Source organism: Perca flavescens, chromosome 8 (assembly GCF_004354835.1).
Source record: "Perca flavescens isolate YP-PL-M2 chromosome 8, PFLA_1.0, whole genome shotgun sequence".
In the NCBI taxonomy this organism is placed as follows: domain Eukaryota; kingdom Metazoa; phylum Chordata; class Actinopteri; order Perciformes; family Percidae; genus Perca; species Perca flavescens.
The window spans coordinates 2,936,225-2,958,940 of record NC_041338.1 but is presented as its reverse complement, the minus strand read 5'-3'; the positions used below and the strand labels follow the sequence as shown (position 1 = coordinate 2,958,940).

Here is a 22,716-nt window from a genome sequence, read left to right as displayed (position 1 = left end):
CTGTAGCTAAAACAGAGAGCTCAACACACAGGGTGAAAAGAGGAGCTGCAGCAATGTGCAGTACAACAAAATATGGGGTTTTGGGGAAATTAAACCACATAAACCCGTTATGGTACAACCTCTAAATACAACTATGGAACTGAAAATGAGCATAACATGAGCACTTTAAAACTGTGTGAGTTACACACTGTATGACGGTTTGGATATCCTCCCAATCAGAGTTACACTTCAACACACACACAGAACACTGCCTCTGTTGTCTCTGTTGTACCCAGATGAGAGCAGTGACGAGAGTGATGATGACGATGCTGAAGATAAGCCAGAGGCAGACTATGTAAGTGTGTGTGGTCCTAAGTTTCTGTTCAGTCTACCATGAGAGAACAATTACTTAAGGTTTGTATCATATTATGAACTTATATAACCACTTATCACATTAGTTTTTTATTACAAAGATTCTTCTCAGAGTCGATAAATAACTAGCACATAAATGACAGATCTAAAACGTTCTATAAATAGTATATGGTATGATACTTTCTATTAAGATTTTCACACAGATTGTGTCTTCACACATCCACAATAATGGGTTCAGGTAACTCAGGAAGATCTTTTGCTGCAGTAACAAAAGCCCTCGCTGCCTTATGATTGAAGAGGACAGATGATTTGGAAAGGTTACTATTCATTTCAATTCATTTCAATTTTATTTATAGTATCAAATTATAACAAGAGTTATCTCACACTTTACAGATAGAGTAGGTCTAGACCACACTCTATAATTTACAAACAATTTCCCCGAAAGCAGACATTTAGTGCGACAGTGGTGAGGAAAACTTCCTTTTAGGCAGAAACCTCGGACAGACCCAGGCTCTTTGTGGGCGGCATCTGTCACTGCCGGTTTGGACACCGAGACTGATACAGATAATAGATATATGATTGAAATATGATTCATAATACTTATAGCAGTTGGAGTGATGAACAGTGGCAGTTATAGTAACAATACAGATAATGGAACTATGAATAGAAATAATAGTTGTAGCAGTTCAGGACATAGTAGGGCACAGCAGGACGTAGTATGGTGTAGCGGGCCGTAGCGGGGGTGTTGCGGGGCATAGCAGGGCGTCGAGCAAGACCACGGCAGCTGCAACCATGATTTAGGTGCCACCCCAATCCAAGGAAACCTGCGAGGCCAGAAAACATAAAAACTCCGGGGAATAAGCTCCCTGGAGATACTGTAAGTTAGTAACAAGCATTTCAGGAACATGAAACTCTCTACCACCACCAATGTGTTGCACCAATCTCTGTGATGTATGGCACCCTAATGACGCCAGATACTCACCACACATCATCTCGGTAGAGAGGAAAGGAAACATGTTTTTAGTGGTGGGGGGAAACTGGAGCACCCAGAGAATACCCACACAGGGAGAACATGCAACCCTGTACCTTCTTGCTGTGAGGCCTCATTGCTAAGCATTGGGCCACTCTGCTGCCAAATGAAATTGAATAAATGAAATTAGTTTGGAGGAATATAATTAACATGCGTAAGATTTAGCTTATTGTGTTGCTCTGCTCTCAGGAGATTAGACAAAATGTCAAACAGTCATGTTTGCAGACTGGTGGTGGCATCCATCAGCCATTCTCTGTTATCTTTTATAGATGATGCAGCTCTGTTATTCTGTCCAAAGACAGCTCAATTAGAAATTAATTGAACAGTTTACATTCCCTGTATTGGGAGTATGAGTGGGAATAATGTGTCCGTCTACAAACTAATATGGGTACAGGTGAAACCATCACTGGCATCTCACCTGAAAATGTATGCAATATCCAACCATGTGTCCTGAAATGATGTTCATAAACTACTACATCTACTACTTTATCAGCATATGTTTTGACAGATAATGAACATATCTGCAAAGTTATACCATTTTCATCTCTGCTATGGGTCTGTTTGGGTATTGGCAGCTTGTGGTTAAGGTCAGGTCAAGGTGGAGGGTGGGGGTGTGGCCTTGACCAACTACCACTTTGCTTGTTTGCAAGCCATGATGTCTCTCCCTCTCTCATGGGTGGGCCAAATTCTCTGGGCGGGCAAAGCAGAGAAAGGGGAGGTAACCTTGCTCCTTATGACTTCATAAGGAGAAGATTCCTGATTGGCCCATCTGAGCTTTCATTTTCTCAAAGGCAGAGCAGGATACCCAGGGCTCGGTTTACACTTATCACCATTTCTAGCCACTGGTGGACCATAGGCAGGCTGGGGGAATGCATATCAATGTTAAAAAACCTCATAAATTGAAATTTTCATGCCACGGGACCTTTAAAGGAAGAGACGGGACGTGTTTACTTTATTAATATTTAACTGAAACCACCATCTTTCGCTAACCTTTACCTTAAAGCTTTCATTGCCTACAACTGAACCCTGCTCTGCTCTCTGTAGCCCGTAGTCCACTCAACATTATAGGGTCAGCAATTATGTAGCAAAACAAAGTATATAAATGGAACTTCTAAGTGACAGAGACATATATATATGTTTACCAAAAACAAACTTGTTTAACTGACTGCAAATTACCAGCAGCAGCAGAAACAACAGACAGCTCAGGGGCCAAAGGCCAGGAGCAGTCAATATGCAGCTCCACTGACGATTAAATGCAGCTCAGGTGTGAGAGGGGCGGGACTGACATGTTCTCAGTGGGCATCTCTAATGACATGTTAGGCTCGTTGGAGATGAACTGCGCCTCGCCTGTAAAGTAGACGAGAGCAGGCGGCAGCAGCCGGTGGCGGTGACAAAAATCCGCTCTTAAGTCGGACAGTTTCCAGCCGTTTCCAGCAGCCTTCAGGCTGAACAGGATGTGACAGAAACACTGTGGTCCGATTCTGATTTAATAAAATTTTATCAGACCCATATATCAGCTGGTACACAGTCTCTAGTTGTTTTTATTATAACAGAGTAGCTGTCAGAATGCTCTACGTGCAATCTGTTGCTGATTTTAATTAAAAACACACTGTGTAGATGATCCGTAATCTGAACAGATTTAGTCTCTCTGACTTCTAAACATAACTATCAGCCACACAACATGTGTTCTGTACACAATAAGCCTTTGAATCAGACAAATCACAGTTAAATCCCTCAAATTCAAAATCAATAAAAAATGTATATAAAACGTCATCATGTTGAGTTGATTCTGAACCAATGTTCAGAATGGGCCGATTGCTTGGCCTCCAATATTGTTGCTTGCAGCTTTCTCAGAACCGTATTTGGAGAAACAAGTTTTGCCCTCAAGACAGGAAGCTGGCCACAGCTGCTGCACCACGCTGTTGTTCAAAGATCCTTGTGATCAAGATGCACATGGTTCTTGTGATTGGCTTACACGTTATATACAAAAACATCAAAAGTAAGAAGATTGTAATGTTTTCTGTCAGTGCTTTTAATCACTCTGGAGTCATATATAATCAAAATGTCAGTGAGTGGGGGAGACTGCCAGAGGGGCTAACAATAGCATGATGCACATAGTAAAATGCACATGTGCAAGGAGCTCTGTACAAGTTTTTCTGTCTCTGATTAAGCCGACATGATTTAAAGAGAATGATTTGTTATTACACACTGTGACTCAGTCACTGTAGTCCCAGTGTGGCAGCATGTGGTAGACAGGAAAGACAGATGTCCTTTGTTTTCAACAGGGGACTGACAGTAACGATGCCAGCAGCGGTGCTAAGTGCCACTCACGACGCCCACGGATACAACTTGTCAGAAAAAGTTCCATTTGGGTTCTGTAAAAACACTTTTGACTCATCGATTATACTGTTGCTCACATGACAAGATCCGTGGCAGACTGTATGAATGTCATGTGTTGGACTTTGATTTCATGATGTTGCTGTGTGCAGCATAGCAGTTCCAGTTCCACCATCTTATTGAAGTAACATGGATGTATCTACAAACTCTTTGTCTAAATGCTTTCATTGTCACAGCTCACAGCAAAAATATCAGTGTAACTTTTCTAGTTTGGTCCGAGGGAAACAAGATCATCACTTTACTCTCCATGGTTAGCCATGAGCTGTTCTGTTTGGGATTATATTGAATCATGTCTTCAAAAACACATCAGATATTTTCATATCAAGTGAAATGCGGCCCTTGACCAATAACACAATAGGTCTGCCAATGCAAGACTAGATAGTTCTTGATTCAGTTAAGATATTATTCACGAGTTTGGTTTTCTCCGTAAAGACTGAAATGTATGTGAACATTGGTGTTATATTTTGTTTGGAGCATGGATGATGACACTACATCAGAGGCATGCTATTGTCTGAAAACAATGCATGAAAAAAATTGTGGTTTGGGTTAAAATACTTACATTTTTGGTATTAGTTAAAGGGACTCTGCATACGAAAGTTGACTTACGTAGCCTACGCAACTTTAAAAAAAGGTTGATGTCAACGTTGATATCTGGTTTCACATGGGACACAAACTCTGATCTCCTGGGTGAAGTCCTGTGTTTGTTTTCCCTTTGTCTTTTCTGACACCCACGTGTGTCTCTGTCCAGGATGACGATTTGGAGACTGACTTGAACAAACTTCGTCTTCGTCCTGACCCAGACAGACCCAAAGAGCTGCTGCCCCAGTACAGCCACCTCTGTCCTGAACTCTCACATGACTTCCAGGTACACGTGTGTGTGTGTGTGTGTGTGTGTGCGTGAGTGCAGGCATGCGTGCGTGCGTTTTCTTTATTTTCTGAGACCATTAGATGGCGCTCTTGGTTTAAAGAAAAAGGTTCAAGTAATGACAACTCAGTGTGCTGTAAACCCTTTGTTGAACAAAGAGCACCATCTGGTGGGCTTTATGAAGTTTCCTGAAGCTTCATTTGGCCATCACTATCTGCAGTTGAACATTTTCCAGCTGGTCTGGGATCACATTATCATAAAAATTATAATTATTGTGTAGGTACAGCAAATGGTTTGTTCAAATTGTATGTACTGCTTTCATCATGCTGCATCTGACTCTCTGTGCACACACACACACATACACACACACACATTTTATATTATTTTTACATTTATCTTATGTTAATGCATGTGCATTATCATATTTTTCAGATTGTCTATTTTATTAACAGAATTACCAGAAGTATCAATAATTGTACTGATATATTCATAAGGAAATGAAAAGAATTAGTTCTTTTTTTAAATAATTTAAAAAATGTTTTAAGTCATCAAATCTTATGGCTAATATATAAATACCATTAATTTAACTGTGGTTTCATGGTCTACATGTCACATGCAAAATATTATACTTGTGTTTTTGCACTTTTAACCAAAATACTACAAATCACAGGATCACACATCACATGTAAATCCATTTTTTCAGGCTTTGGGTTGTCTCGCATTGCCAGACCACAGCGCTACACCACACATACATGCGTCAGGTTAGCTAAATGAAGCCTTTTGGATTTGGGCCTGATGGGATCTTTTCTTCCATCCCAATATTCCTGCGAAACACTTTAGATCATACTAGACCACGCATCACTGGAGATCACAGTGCTTGAAATGGAAAGAAAGGGAATAAGATTGAGCGGGGAGACAGAAGAGATTTTCTTCTGAAAATTGAGTGACTCTCAAATTGTACTGTCAGCTTCAGGTCATGCTTGGAGACTTGTATTTATTTATTTAACCTTTATTTATCAAGGTAAGTTGATTGAGAACAAATTATCATTTGCAACAACAACCTGTAGTCCTAGTATGCATGTATTTATGGTAGGAAGAAATGAGAGCACCCAGAAACACACACAAACACGGGGAGAACATACAAACTCCACACAGAAAGGCCCGGAACGACCTGGACTCGAACCCAGAACCTTCTTGCTGTGAGGCAGAAGTGCTGACCACTGAGCAACCGTGCTGCCTGGTCTTCAGTCCTTCAGGCTGGGATAATGATTCCACATCTCAACTTTTCCAACACTAGTTTATCCCATAGAATAACAGTTGTTTTAGGAACTACTTCAGATGAGTAAATTAATACAAATTTCCTCCATGGGTGCATTTCAGTAACCATAACTATCTCCTTGTTTCCCTCCCTTGCGTCTTTTCCTTGTATGTCAGTCACTCCCACTGACGAAGCAAGGAGAAAGGCTAAAATAGTATCACAATACTACGGTGGCCCTTAACCTAACCCTTAGTTTTAACCCAAACCTAACCATGCTCAACACGTTGCACATACAGAAACACAACTATATACAAAAACCCAAAAGCGCCATCTAGTGGGATCAACAAATACAACTGATGGTTCATGAATCTTTATTTGGCCATCACTAACAGTAGGTGCTGTACGAGTATCTTGTCTTAGTTCACCATGTTTTCCCTGCCCCCTTGTGGTCATGAAAGTAATTACTATCCTTTGTACAAAGCAAAAGTGGAGGTGGGGTCTGACTTTGAGACTGCAATTTATGTCCTGTCTTTTTTTAAAGGTCCAATGTGTAGGAATTCCTCCCATCTAGCGTTGAGATCATATATGGCAATCAACTCTCGCACCACGCAGTTCAAAGTACGTATAACAGCTACGGTAGCCTTCACGCTTCAAAAAGATGGTCTCTTGCTCTTTTTCTTTTTCTGGGCAAAGAAGAAGAAGACTCCTGTTCCTGAAATTTGGATTTTGAATATGTGTGGTCCTCCATGTTTCCTTCTTCAAACTTGCCGGGAAGCTACGATACCCATTAGCAGCATTAGCAGCAGCTCTGAGTTTATAATGTGACAGCGAAAACGCGAAAGGTGGAGCAGTATGTCCTGCATGTCCCTTACCGGCTAAGGTAAGGGACATACGCATGAATATGGACCGTCTACCCCGGTTCATACAAATGCAAATGTAAAATTTCAAGCCAAAAGGAATACTTGGAATTGATGGTGGAGGTAAATATCCATGAAAAAGGACAAGTTGGTGAACGGGCAACACAGATTTTGATAATGAACAACTAAACACGTTACACACTGGACCTTTAACCACGACCACAAGGTGTTTATTTTGCCCAAATGAAGCAGACTTTGAAATTAGAGGGGTCAGATCCGAAAATACTCAAACAGATTTCAGTATTAGAACTGATGACCGATGACGATTTAGTTGCTTAGGCCTGAGGACTTGTTGAATTATGACTGTTTGATTTGTTGTTTGGGAGCATCATAGTGGGTAGTAAGATAAAAAACCAGCATAAGAAAGCATAGGGAGAGGGAGAATGTTGAGACACAGTATGAAATATGCACATTACCATCATGACTTACATGGATGTTACTGCAGGAGGACATGACGGATTAGGGACAGAGAGAGGAAATGACAGAGAGAGAGACTGGCAGTGTGTGTGTGCGTGTGCGTGTGCTAATTTCCAACACGGTCATGATCAGCCTGACTCCCATGGCTATTAGCAGAGGTAGACATGTCTAATTATAGAGAGAGGGGAGAGAGATGGTGTCTTGTCTCCTCTCTTGTCCTTCGGAGACAAACGTATGATCATTACAGGCTCCCTGGTAGAGATTCTGCTCTAACCTGGCCTGCATCTGGCTTCATTGAAGGTTTAAATTATAATTAATATGATGTATTATATCCTACTACTCTAGTAATGTAATGCTGCATAAAGTATTAAGGGGAAATAATATCGTATCTGAGCTGTCTATGTACACATCCAGCACACAGAGCAACATGAGGAGTGGTGTTTGTGTCCAGCTGATAAATGAAAGTCTGCAATTCTCTCTCTTTTAGCTCTGCTTTTGGTCTCCACCACTGCCATTACACTTATCAGTGGTGGAATGTAACAAAGTATAGTCAAGTACTGTATTCAAGTACAACTTTAAGCTACAGTGCTTTAATTATTACGTATTTTAATTTGATGTCACTTTATACTTCTACTTTATATTTATCTGACCATAAGATTTTACGGTGTAATCCAGTGGTGAATCTTCTGGATTTATGAATCCTACGTCAGAGCAGAGGTCGGGAACAATGGCATCAAAATGCACCGACACAAATGTAAATTCAGGTTGAGAAGGTATCAGAAAGATCACTGTGCTCCCTGAGTTATACTTTTTTATCTTGTGTGTTTTGCAAGTGTCTTTACGTACGCATCAGGCCCTGAATGGCACTGTGAGCCCAAGTAGTGTCACATGGCGACCAGCTGCTCTATCAACACACCGCTGCTGGGCTAAAGGAGAATGGATGTTGTCTGTCACGCTCTTCTCCTGATCAACTTTTATCCTGCTTGCTAGCATTGAGAACAATATCATGCTGCTGGCACCAGTGACAATGTTCACACAACTGATGATGACACAACTGGAAATGACATCACGCTTCATGTGATTGGATCAGGGCGAACACAACACACATAACGTTAAAAGTGACATTTGGTCTTTGAGGGCCCTATCTTGCACTCAGCTTAATTGCCTTTGTACACTGACGCATGTATCATTCCTATTTTGCACCCGACGCACAGCGGCCTTTTCCCTCCACAGACGCATGTCGGTAAATTCGGGAATGTATTTGCGCTCCAGGGGGCGGTTCAGCGAAAAGAGGAGGCGTGTTCCGGCGCAAACGTTCCCTCGTGCTATTTTGCAGTTTCAGAATACAATTCTGCCACAGACCAGGAAAAACCTGGTCTAAAGTCAGTGGCACTAGTCTAAAGTCAGTAGCGCGTTATTCAGATGCTATTTTAGGAGAGCATGCTTGGCCATGATGTAGCGTGTGCACAACATGCATACACTTCTCTCATCTACACAGACGCAGCAGTTCCCATTTTTGCAAACCATACATAATTACAAAGAAACATATTACTGAAAATGCGCTTCAGGTGTTTGGATAGGTCAGGAGGCACTTTACAGTACAGTCCTCAAAAAGTCCCAGCATTCTTTGTGGCTTGTTGTGTTTTAAACAGCATTTCCATGAATCATGGATGTGTTGATGACATAAATGAGGAAATATTAGAGGACTTAAGGAGACGTGATGTTGAACTACAGCGGGATTGGACACTCCGGCGTGATCTGTACCAGGAGTGGCGATGCGCTCCTGATGGAGCGGGTGGACGGAGATGGAGTGGGGGGAGGAGGAAGAGGCAGGTGGTGCGTTTGGAGGCCCACGCTCCATGGCTGCAGCAATCCTCTCCAGACTTGAGGAGATGCACCCAAGAGGCCACAGCAACATCACCACATGATCAAGACGGGCATTTATTACTTTTCCGCATGCCAGACAGCTCCCGCTGGCGTGCGCCAGGCAAATCCGCCGTCATAATAGCAATCCGCCATGGAACAAGTGCGTCTGCTCTTAAAGGGAATGTGAGATGACGCTCTCATTGGTTATTTTCATGTTACGCCCAACCACACCTAGCTACTTCAGACTAACCCATTTTAGATTTGCGTCGGGCGCAAGACTCATTTATCCCGCAGGTATAATAGCAACAGCGCCCAAGATCCGCCCACAAAGCTACTTGCGTTTCACGTTTGATACTTGCGTTTCAGATTGTTAAAATAGGGCCCTGAGAGTCCCAGGTCTAAGTCAGTGATATCACTTTAAGGATTAGTATATTTGGTAGATTGTAAGGCTTAGAGAGAAATGTTTGCTGGATTGACACATAATTTACTGATTTAGCACTTCTCTTTGTACCTCTTTGACCTAATGTGGATTTCTGTGATTTCCTGGCTGGAAACTGACAAAGATGGTGGTGAATCTAAAGCCCTATTTACACATGACCAATATTTCCTGGGGAACTCTGGTCATTTGTAATAATTGTGAAGGTCATCTGATCTTAATCTCAAGTGAATCTGCCATGTCTGTAATTGGTCAAGTAAAAATTCCACCGCAAATTATGACCATATTTCGAAACACAGACATGTGGGTGATTAGTTTCTAAATCACATGAGGTCCTCTGGTAATACTAGTTCAGTAATAATTCAGAAAGCTGTGGGCGACATCACAGAGGGCCATTTGTTCTACAGTCTGCACATGGTTGGTGTGAATAATTACATGAATAAATACTGTAGAGATACATACTCTGACAGGTCTGTCTTGATTCCCCTAAATATGGAATTAAGTGTGTGTGTGTGTGTGTGTGTGTGTGTGTGAGAGAGAGAGAGAGAGAGAGAGAAAGAAAGACAGAAATAGAGTGTTTCAGAGACAGGTGGGAGATAATGAATGAGTATCTCAGTCCATGATAATGTTTCATGTCATAAAACACAGGACACCATGTGACTTGACTCGTAATAAATGTGCTCATATCTGACTAATAGGAAGCACACTGCTATTATGTCAGAATATGTTATGAGGATTAAAAAGTGTTTTATCCTGAGATTTTCTCTGCATTACAAAGCATAGACTGACTGAATATTATTACATTCTTCATCAAATATGTGATATTACATGTCCCACAGAGAAGACGTGTTAGCTTCTATCTTAATGCATTGGGATAAAACCTTGCATCACCATTTGCTGACAGCTGATATAGTCTTTGTCGTGTGCAAAACATGATTGTCCTCTGGCTGAAATGCAAAGCACAGATACTGTAATGAGTAGTAAAATGTAAAATGACAGCATGGCCTCATTGTCTGTCACATCTGAGTTCAGATCCTCAAACATCTGCAGAATCTAAGCCTCACATTAAAAGATAGATCTGTTTGGATATCTCAATATTACACGAGAGGGTTTGCTTTAACGTCACTAATGGCACGAGAGTGACGTGCCATTAATGCCATTTAAGCACACCCTCTGTCTATTATATCTATAATATGTGACATCTCACATAACTGTAAACCAATTTGTGTCTCACAGGAGCTGGATTTGAGCTCCGAGCCAGACGAGAGTTCAACAGCATCATCGTCTTCTTCATCGGATGAGGAAGCTGTGCGGCTCAACAGTTTTCCTTTCCGCTGCTCCAGGTGGGACAGAAGGAGGAGTACTGTCCACAGTGACTCTGAGACAGAAGCAAAGGGACACACAGCAGGTCAGAGACAGGTCCAAAGTATTTATAACATCTATTCAAACTGAGACAAAACTGTCTTGAAAGATGCATTCATAGATGTTTCGGGAACAGAACACATATTATCACCTGAGAGGTTGTGATGGAAAACAGAAGCTTGTTTCTGCATTCATTAGGAGTCTTTGTGTCTGTGTCCACCTGATGAATGTCTGTCCAATATTCTTCCTCTTTCAGCTGTTTTTAGTCTCTTGAGGGAAACATCTGTCTCTGTAGCTGCTAAATACTCCTCTATGTTCACCAGCTGTCTGTTCGCTGTTCGCTCTGAGTACAGAGAGTTTATCAGAGCTTTGCTTGATAAGAGAAGAGTTTGTGAAAAACTGAAAGAATGAGCTAAAAGAAGCAAAATCTGTCTGACAATCTAAGGGGGAACTGTAGACTTTGTGTTAATTCTCTGTGCATTCAAAGAGCGACTGCTGTCACATTTCACAGAGTTGATGGAGTCATTGTTAATGTAAAAGTAAGGATTCATTCATAAATGTTTATTCATGTAACTTTAACTGTATCGCTTGCAGAAAGCTTAAAGGTTTGATTATTTTGAAATCAAGTGCAGAGCCAGGCCGCTGCCCCCTGGCGATCTTGTGAAATCGCGATTGAACAGTATCAAAATATCGCCCAAGCCTAAAATGTATGATATGATAATACTACTTATACAGGAAACACTCTGTATATAAAAAGCAAACACACAGCCCTTGTTTTCCTCATGACTTCAGTAGTCAGTGTTGTGCCACAGCATTGTTACTTTCCTCTCATTCTTAAAAAGTGGAAATTCAGATGCAATTTTTTGTCTCTCTCTCTGCTCAGCTGTTGGCCAGTTAGAGGCCCGGGATTTCCACAGTCACAGCAGCCTCCTCAGCACCAGCCCCCGCTTCAGGACCATGGTTAGAGAGGCCAGGTACGCTGAAACTCCATGTCCTTTGCATGGATGGTTGGACAGGGCATTTGTCAAGCTGTGATAATGATGAAAGGACAGAAATGAGGTATCTGAAAGAGTTTGAGGACACTAATCTCAGTTAGAAAAAAAACATTGACAGCATTATCTTCACATTATCCTTGTGTACTGTAAATATCAAAATAGTGCAGTCTAGTGGGGTTCCAGCCGAGAGATGTTTCTTTGGTTTCTGATGAGCATGAGGAGTTGTATTACAGAGATTTCTTTGGAACATAATGACTGGCTTCCACTAACATATAAATGTTTTAGTCTCAACAGTTTTAAAGGATTTAATACATGGATGAAATATGACAGAATGGGCCCCTGGGCACCTCAGCCCCAGACTGAAAGGCATGCACAACTCTCTGTAGTCCTTTTAAGTCTCTTTCTTGTCATTTCGCTCCGATTCTTCCGCCCCCAAGCTGTGATTGGAGCAGTTTGTAGGAATATAGAAATATTGAGTGTAAGTCGATGGTAGTGTGAAGCAGCTGCAGAGGTGATCTGTGTGTGTCTGTCTTCCTTCCTGGGAATGGAGCTTCATTTGGCCATCACTACCTATTGGTCAGTCTGATATACTGTACGTCTTGCTATAGAGTGCTTATCTCTCACAAGTAACACAGCAGCCTGTCTTCATCCTCCCTTGATCTGGGTTCCAGCAGTGATGTAACACTAAGTATTATACTGACCATTGCTTGTTTCTGATGTTAGGTGATTACCCCCCCCTCCATTGTATATCATGCAATCAGTCTAAGAGGCTCACCTCTCTTTCTTCAAATCTTGCTGTTTGCCTTTGATTTCCAACCCTAGCGGTCTGAACTCATGATCATTTTCTCCTCCTAGGGGAAAAGCCCTCCCCGGTCAGAGAGGGGATGAGCAGGATGATGAGGAGGTGGATGCAGAAGAATCCCACCATCGTACCATGATAGACAAGTTATTGGAGAGACATGGAGCCTGTATTCCCCACCATGACCCCAGGCTGTACCGCGCTGCAGCTGCCAAAACCACATCCATTCCAGGGTTCAGCATCCTGGCTTTCCCTGATTTCTGGGGACACCTCCCACCGCCGGGACATGAACCCATGGCCCCACGCAAACCCAACGTACAGAGGTACTCCATGGTCATTACAGCATGGAGAACTTAGATGCATGAAACTGACGTGGAAACAATAGCAAAACGTAATCCTCCAAAGTATCCCATTGTATCACTACCTATGTTTACAATATCATTTTCTATGGCAGTTCTGAGCCAATGTTAAATTGCAGCTGAATCAAATTGTGACAGAATGGCTTTAAAATGCAACCAGGGGTTTAGTGTCTTGCTCAAGGACACATTGGTTGATGTATCGCAGTGGGATTCTAACCCAGGTCTCCCCCACCAAAGGCATGCGTCATATCCACTGCACCATCACCACCACCGGGGTTCTGCAGCAGCCACATTGACAAGGCTACCTGCAGAAGTGTCCGTCGTCATTTTTTGTTAATCGGCCTTGTGATTATCTCAAAATGACATTAATCGGCCAAATGATTAATTGGTGTCTCACTACTGGTTGTACTATGCATTGAGAATAAATGAGCAGATAAATGGAATATAGAGCATATTGTGGAGGAATTCATTGTGCACAAGGCTTACGGCATGTTGTTCAGGTGAATACAACAATAAACCGACGGATGGATGTATCTCACTCTCTAGAGGAGGATGTCGACACCCTCTGCGTAGCCCAGAAATGTGTGTGTGCTACGTGGTGGGTAATACTTTTGCAGCCCTCTTTTTTTCTTTAATGTGTGTGTTTGTGGTTTGAGGTTGCTGTCAAATATATATTGTCTTTATATCTCTGGCTGCCTTGGTTATGCTTTAACTTTTAGGTGAGTACAATATTCTAGTATTCCTCCCATGCCTGGTAGTTAGTACAAACAGATAGCATGTCAAGTAGTATATGTACCTGGACAGGGAAATATTTGACATTTCCATGGCCTGCAGCGGTTTGGTTTTTGGGTGACTCACAGTGCGCCACAGGGGGAGCAGACGCCCAGTAGCCTGTATGAAGACAGAGCCTGAGGATCTGTTTCCCTGTGATCCCTACATTTGGTCTCTCCCTCCACATTCTACTTTCTTCTTCTTTAGCTCTCCTGCTCTGTTACTTATACTACCACCTGTGTTTTTTATTTTCCTCCCACTTAGTACTGTCTTCCCACACTCCTGCAATCTTTCTCTGTCTCCCTGTCACATTCCATTATTTCCCCATCTGTTCTTTTATTATACCATCTCCCCCCTCTCCAACAGATGTGACAGCAATGATAGCCTTATTCTGTAGCTGCTTCTTCTTCAAATTGCTCTCTGTGAGTCAATTTCTTCCCTCCTTTTTTCTTTGTGTCTTCCATCTCTTTTTTCCATTATATTTCTTTTTTCATCCCCTCTGTCTCTCTTTGGTGTGTTATCTGTCTTCATGTAACCATCCGTGGCAGCACTGGGAGCCGTATAGCTCTCCGACAGTCATGAAATCGTAGAGGTCAAATAGATCTATAAATACTAGATTGTTCTGAGAGATGTTTAGGGGCACTGTCTGTTTGGATGGAGCCCACACATATCATGTATATATGATGCAGTAATTATACATGAGGCAAACAAAAGACTTTGTCCTTTGTGTAGTTGTCTAACACAGACTGAATGGGCTGATGACACACAAGAGAAGAGACAGAGCTGTGAGCAGAGAGAAGTGTTTGTGTGCCTTGCATTTCAATGCAGCCCCTCTTCATTTCCATGCTGATTGCTGCTGATAGTGAGTGCCATTGTTTTTTTAGCATCAGAGTCAACTTCAGGTTTTATATTTCAGTTCCCAAGTACCAGTACCTCATATCTCTCAGAGCACACATAAGCTCATTTTGAGCACACACATAAACATGGACGTTTCAGTGTTGTTCCAGAGGCTTTTCCATCCTGTCAATAATATCTGAAAACATATTTGCAAATTAATTCAGAATCTGTAGGCAACGGGACAAGATTTTGGTAGTTTTCTGGTTTCCGTTTTTTTTTTTTTTTTTCAAGAAAACCCTGTGACCTTCAAATCACACCCATCTCGTGTCACTACCGGTGTTCCCCAAGGCTCTGTCCTGGGGCCCCACCTGTTTATCATCTATCTACTTCCTCTTGGTCAAATCTTCCATAAATTCAATATCCATTTTCACTGCAATGCAGATGACACCCAGCTATCTCAACCACATTGATTACTGTAGCCATCTGGCATGTCGGGTTAGAAAACCCCACTTTTGCGTACACATTTTCACTGCCCTGACGTTAATGTGGGGTACACTCAGTGACTAAACCCTAGTGTCTTGTTTTAGAGTCAGGGCATTGACTTCACCTTTTATTGACTTTGTATATTTTTTATTTATTTATTTCACCCTTACTTGTGTCTATTTTATTTGAGCTGTGTGAGTATGTGAGTTATGTATAATGTAAATCTGCATCTATGTCATTATGGTTAAGTGCGTGTATGTAGAAGTGTGTGTGCACGTACGGCACATTTTAATGTCTCTCCCCCGAGACATTTTCTCATCACTTTCAAGAGGCCAACAGACGCTGGCATTTAAAAATGTTAAAGATGAAATTTCCCTCTGAACTTAATCTAATTCTGTTGCAGTCTGTTGGCACTCACATAAAAAAAGAACATGTTCGAGTTTATATTCCCTTAACAGAACTAATGTCAATGCTGTTTTTGTTCGGGCTGCTTTGTGAGTAAATTGTCTTGGGAATAGAATAAGATTAGGCTTAATGCGAGGGACCTTTCAAGTCTCATTTCAAATCAAAATGTTCTCCTCCTGTCCACTCTGCTTGTCCACTCTGGGACTACTTTGGTCTTATCAAATGCATTTAAGTGGTTAGTTAATGCTGTGTATTTGCTCATAAATTGTGCTGTGGAAAATCAACATAGAACTCCACAAGGAAAATAACAGGATTTGTCTTTTTTTCCAAAAGCCTAAGATGACCCATGCGTAGGTTTTCTTGACTTTTTCCATTTCCTTCTGACAGACATTGTTGGTTTCTTTTTTTTCATGCTAGTTTTTAGCCAAACTAAGGCAACAAAGCCTATTGTATATATGTATGGCCTTTGCTGTGGCTTTAATATTTTCTGAATGTGTTGAAGATGTGACATAAGTGATAACTGATCTTTTCCTTTTACATGTAAATGGACTGTTTTTATATAGCACTTTTCTAGTCTTAACAACTACTCAAAGTGCTTTTACATAGTACAGGAAACATTCACCATTCACACACATTCGTACACTGTGGCCAAGGCTTCCGTACAAGGTGCCACCTGTTCATCAGATAAACATTCACACAAGTTTACACTCCGATGTACAGCATTGGGGGCAAATCTGGGTTCAGTGTCTTGCCCAAGGACACTTCGACATGGGAAATTGAACCACCAACCTTCCGATTGGCAGGCAACACCTCTACCACTGAGCCACAGCCGCCCCTATAAGCTAAATGTGTAAGCTAAATGTTGCAGCCACTGAGGGCTACCATAGAATTTAGACTGTTGGGCCTCTAGTTTCACAGTGGTGTTGTTGGTTGTTGGTGGAATGTGGTTAGAAAGTTACTGAAGTGAACTGAAATTTCTGTAACAAAAGTAATCACTGTTAATGTCACACACAGGTTTTTGAAGCGGGTTTGAAGGGTTGTTAACATTTTCATGGCTGTATGTGCTTGTCTTTATCAGGCAGAAAGTGTTTGAAGATGTCCGACGTTTCCTGAATGCTGATGACATCATCGACCAGGTAGTGTTTGACCTGGAAGACAGCAGGTAGGTGGTAACAACACAAACATGTATTAAGCTAGCCATTTTAACAGGTGTGGATTTAGAGTGTAAACATTTAATTTACTTAAATGAAATAATATTCCCTAAATTCGTTTGGTGGTCTCCGTCTCTGTCTGTCAGTCTCCAGTGTCCGTCTGATGCCTTGAGGTTTTTCTCAAAGTTTGAGTGTGGGAACCTAAGGAAGGCTGTTCAGGTCCGAAGGTATGGACACACACACACACACACACACACACACACACACACACACACACACACACACACACACACACACACACACACACACACACACACTAACTTAGTAAGCCAACATACAGAAGCAGTTTTTTTCTTCTTTTCTTCCCTTGTGTAGATATGAATATGACCTGATATTGAATGCAGATGCTAACTCTAACCAGCACACCCAGTGGTTCTACTTTGAAGTCAGTAACATGGTGGCAGACGTCCCCTACCGTTTTAATGTCATCAACTGTGAGAAGAGCAACAGCCAGTTCAACTATGGTGAGAGGGGTTGTGTGTGTGTGTGTGTGTGTGTGTGTGTGTGTGTGTGTGTGTGTGTGTGTGTGTGTGTGTGTGTGTGTGTGTGTGTGTGTGCGCGCGCGCGCATGTGGCGCTGTCTGTTCAACAAAGCGTTGAAAGCACACTGAGTTGCCTTAGGGTTCCTTGAGCCTTTTTCTTTGAACCAAGAGTGCCATCTAGTGGGCTCAGAAGATAAAGAAAATTGTTCACAAAGCTTCATTTGGCGATTACTTCCCGTAGCACATCTGGTGAGCTTTTACAGGATCTTACTCGCCTGAGTAATATATATATATATATATATATATATATATACACACACATATACATACATATACACACATATATATTCATATACATATATATACACATATATATATATATACACATATATATATATATACATATATACACATACATATATACACACACAATTACACACATACACACATATATATATATATATATACAGTGTTGGGGAGTAACGGAATACATGTAACGGCGTTATGTATTCAGAATACAAATTATGAGTAACTGTATTCCGTTACAGTTACAATTTAAATAGTTGGTATTTAGAATACAGTTACATTGTTAAAATCAATGGATTACATGACGATACTGCTCTGTTTCACGAGTTTATTCACTTTGTGTCAGAAGCCCCAATATGAAATAGAAAAAATAGCTATTTGCGTGATCAGTCACAATGGAGTCGGAACGGGCACGAAAGAGTCAGGGCAGCAATAAGTTTCTATCTTGGAAATTCAAACAGCATTTCACATTAAAGAACGAACAGGGACAATTAATTAAATACAGCTAACTGTGCCGTGCAGCCACTGCTTGCCAGCAACCAACCTCCTTTCAGCTCCAAATTACTCCACTTCCAACCTGAAGAAGCATCTTAAAGTAAGTTATTTTTTTAATTAGCCAAGGGTAGTGGTCTGCTGTAGTTTTATTGGTCATCTTGCTATTTTAACATTGACGTGCGACTTTACATTCTCCTAGGTGCTGATTTACCAGCTCCAGAGCCGTTTAAAGACTGACTAGCCCCGTTTGACATGCTAACTAACGTTAGCTAAAATTAGCTTGTGGCATAGACAGTATATAGACCTCGGTTAGATTTTTGTAGTATGCAGTTCGGGACTACCAATACAATAATCTATCTGCTTGTTCAGGTACACATTCAGCTAGTTGGAATAAAAAGAACACACCATAATATGCCTGTTTAGTAAGCTGGATGTGATAGCCGCATTCCTACACTTATAAAAGGCAATTCAATGTGGAAGTAATCTCAGATTACTTCCAAACTCAGATTGAGTAACGTAACGGAATACGTTACAAATTACATTTGTGGGCATGTATTCTGTATTCTGTAACGAAATACGTTTTGAAAGTATCCTTCCCAACACATTATATATATACATACACATATATATATATATATATATATATATATATATATATATATATATATATATATATATACATACACACATATATAAATATATATATATACACATACACATACATATATACATACATACACATTCATATATATATATATATATATATATATATATATATATATATATATATATATAAATACACACACACATACATACATACACATACACACACACATACATACACACAAATACATACATACACACACACACACACACACACACACACATATACACACATACACACACACATATACATACACACACACACACATATACATACATACATACATATATACACACATACACATACACATATTCATACACACAAGTATTTTTTTACAGTGCACTTAGAGGAGCTGCCTCCAGCCCTTCCCCCTCGTGAAGTTGCGTGCCGACACCGTCAACACAGCACTAGCTCAGAGAGGCTATCGTTACGTTAGCTGCTGCTGGTCTTGCCGTGGGATTAACTGTACTAATAAAACCGTTGAAACACCGCGGCCACGCTGCTGTGAAAGCTCCCCGAACGTCATTTATCAGTCTGGTTGTTACCCCTCTCAGTGGCAGCTCCTCCACTCATATCTTTATAACGGAGCTAACCGCTAACCGGAGCTAACCGCTAATCCGAGCTAGCTCGTTGCCAACCGAGCCTTCAGTTCTGCGTGCCTGTATCCATTAACTGCATGTATGGACTTGAGCCCGAACAAAGCCCTTCATTTTATTAAAATGGCTGTAAAAGTTTTAAACTTCAACTCAGAATTGTTTGAATGACAGAGATCAGCTCAAGGTACAGTGTAGCGTTAGCGTGCTAAGTTGATGCTTTCTCTGTGTAGTGCAGACTGATTTGCTCTCGCGAGTCATCAAATCGAGACCAAATCGCAGCCTTTGCGATTAGGAAATCGCGTTTTAACATATCGCGATATTATCGCAAATGCAATTAATCGTTCAGCCCTAGTTGTAAGCATCTATCAGATAAGCAAAAACATTTTGGACTTCCTCCATTTTCACACGAAAGTCAAATTTATAACTGAGCTGATGTAAAATTGAAAAATGTAGAAAGAAAAGCAGCATGGAAAAAAAAGAAGTCTAGTTCACAGTCAAACAGGAGCTAATTTTAGGGGTAGGGGGTAAAATGACCCACATTTACATGTAACTTGTGTATTATGCTTTGACCCTCTATCAAAGCTCATTCTCTGTCTCGAGCTTCATTTATTGATTAAATCTATGCCATAGGTACATTTATATGTATGCGTATATACAGACCCTAGGCCGTAGCCTGACGTGCACCTCCCCAGAAATGTAACTAAGGGGACAACTGTGATTGGTCCTTTTGGCCGGGGCTTGGCAGCATTGCATTTTTTCCTATGATTTCCCCCTTTTTGATTCCGTACTCGCTCTGAAGCTAACCCCCATCACTCTCTCACTCACTCTTTCACACTCCCCACGCACTTAAACTACGTACTGGCTATTTTTCTTAAGAGATATGCTAGATTGACGCAGACACATCAGCGCACAAGCATAAATCCTCACAACGGCGAAGGACACTCATGTAGGCTCTGCATGGAGCCTACCTACAACCATAAATCAACCTTCACACACACACACACACATACACACACACACACACAGGGCCGTACTGGGACTGAAATTCAGCACGGGACTTTAAGCTGGAGAGGCCTTTTACGCGAGTGCCCTCGGTGCACGAGCAGAAGGATTTTTTGCAGTTATTTTAATTCTAATAGTGTTTTTATGGTATAAAGAGAATCAGATTACGCTGAAGACCTTCAAGAAACTTTAGGATGACACCTGCCTCCTCAGGTTGTATAAGCAAGTCACCACTGCACTGAACACAACCAGGTCAGCAAAACCTAATCTCCAACACATAAGTCACAGTATACTGCTAACTACCAGCATGGCATGTGCACAGTCTGTTGGATTGATCAAATAGTTACAAATACTCACACTCATATACTCAAAAACTACAATGCAGTCCCATAAAATAGAGATTTGTGTGTGTGTGTGTGTGTGTGTGTGTGTGTGTGTGTGTGTGTGTGTGTTGTCCTTACTTTCTCTCCCTGGCTCAGCTTGCCCTGTGATGGACCTTGCCTCTGCTTACTGATTGTGCAGCTACATATGCATGAGAAGAACATCAGTTATAAATATGACTAAGAATAAAACATTTTCTAATTCAATATGTGCTTCAGTTAAGTTATTATCTAGTACGTGGAACTATTGGCATTTTATCCTATATGTGAATATCTGATTGATTGATATGCCTAATATAATTGCCTACCCAGCCCTGCACACTGCCCCTCTACCCGTCTGTTTCCTGCTCTTCCTCTCTCCTCCTCCTTTCTCCTCCTCCTGCTGCTCCTCCTCCTCCTCTCTCCTGCTACCTACCTCACATCACCAAATCCAAACCTGACTGAAAGTGAACTCTTTTTTCGGCGCCTTAAGTGTGAGCCAATCGGATGTCAGGAAAAACGAGGATCAGTCCAAGTTAGGAGGGGCCGCTCGTATCCCCCTCAAGACTGAAAGTATTGATTTGGCCCGGGCAGAAACACACACACACACACACACACACACACACACACACACACACAGTTTGGGGGCTAAAGGAGCATGCTTCTCGCTGTGTTTTCTCGCTCCTCCACAGTGGGTCCGGCCATAATAGACCATCCATTACAACTAAATACACACACAGACAAAGGGATTGCAAAACACACTCAGTATCTCAAGTAGCAATCTCAGTTCCTTCATATACACTTACCACACACTGATTCGTACACTGCCCTTTGTACCGGAAAATATCTCTTTTTAACGTACTTTCTGAAAATTGCTTTCATCTCAGGAAGAATTGAATGAGTCGAAGAAAAGGTGGCCCTTCCAAAGCAGTCTGTATCTCATTGTACAGAAAATGGCTTTTCTTCTGAAAGATTGTAATGTGCTGACAGGCTACAAAGTCATCCAACTATCTGGAGATGCTATGCTTTCAATTCAACAAGAACAGTGTCTCTTTACCTTTTCCAGCCCCAGGGCTAAAACCCAGAATAAAAAAACACCATGGTTACTGAGGTGGAGAGTTTGGGTCACCATTCTTAAAGGAGTTTCTGCCAGTCAGGAATATGGGGAGGACTGCTGTGACGCAGGACTCAGGCAATGCAAACATAGACTACTGTCTTTACAACGTTGACCTATCAGGAACTAAAGAAGAAGTAATCAACAGGAAGAAAAAACATTGTCTTTATCTGATTCATTTATTTTATTTGCCCCACTCATCGTAGCTTGTGTCCAGAAAGAGGAGAAATAGTGAGGGGAGAGGGAGGCCGACACAGCTCTCACCTGATTATTAATTACACACAATGCAAACAAAAAAATAAGTTACACAGTGTTCACAACAAAGTGCTCGTTTTAGCCTTTTCTGAATGATGTAGCTATCACCCTGTGAAGCCTCCTGCTGTGATAAAATCAAGACTTTCAAAACCTTAGAGTGATAACGTGAGTCCATCTGTAACCAGCTTAAACAACTCAACAACCATCAGAACAGCTGGACGGCGAGACACATCACACCTTCTCTCCTCTCTTGTACACCTGGGGAAAAAAATACTTTTTTCAAATCTAATCCATAGTTTCATGAATATTTTGATTTGATTTTATGAAGTTATTGGATAATGTCTTGGTCACAAGCAGCATCTTCAACATTCAAGCCTCTTTTGAAAATATATAATCAGAATGTTGGACAGGAAGCTAGTAAGATCTCACCACTGGACACTTCATTAAATAAGATAATATTAAGACTAAGGCGAGTCTGTCTGTCTGTCTGCCTGCCTGCCTGTCTGTCTGCCTGCCTGCCTGCCTGTCGCTGCCTGTCTGTGTGTCTGTATGTCTGTCTGTCTGCCTGCCTGCCTGTCTGTGTGTCTGTCTGTCTGTCTGTCTGTGTGTGTGTGTGTGTGTGTGTGTGTGTGTGTGTGGTGTAATTGGTAGCGATGCTGTAATGCTATGTGGAGAGGAATCCGCT

General features: G+C 41.4%; 1 protein-coding gene across 3 annotated transcripts in view; it reads left to right on the top strand.

The window, feature by feature from the left end:
* agbl1 (AGBL carboxypeptidase 1) overlaps positions 1-22,716 on the top strand; it is a 111,305-nt gene that overhangs the window by 36,679 nt on the left and 51,910 nt on the right. For all 3 annotated transcript variants that reach the window (XM_028585824.1, XM_028585826.1, XM_028585825.1), the window contains exons 10-17: positions 276-334; positions 4,527-4,643; positions 10,774-10,945; positions 11,783-11,873; positions 12,750-13,016; positions 16,627-16,710; positions 16,846-16,926; positions 17,075-17,223. In XM_028585824.1, coding sequence (XP_028441625.1) covers positions 276-334; positions 4,527-4,643; positions 10,774-10,945; positions 11,783-11,873; positions 12,750-13,016; positions 16,627-16,710; positions 16,846-16,926; positions 17,075-17,223 — 1,020 coding nt within the window. The remainder of the gene's footprint in view (positions 1-275; positions 335-4,526; positions 4,644-10,773; positions 10,946-11,782; positions 11,874-12,749; positions 13,017-16,626; positions 16,711-16,845; positions 16,927-17,074; positions 17,224-22,716) is intronic.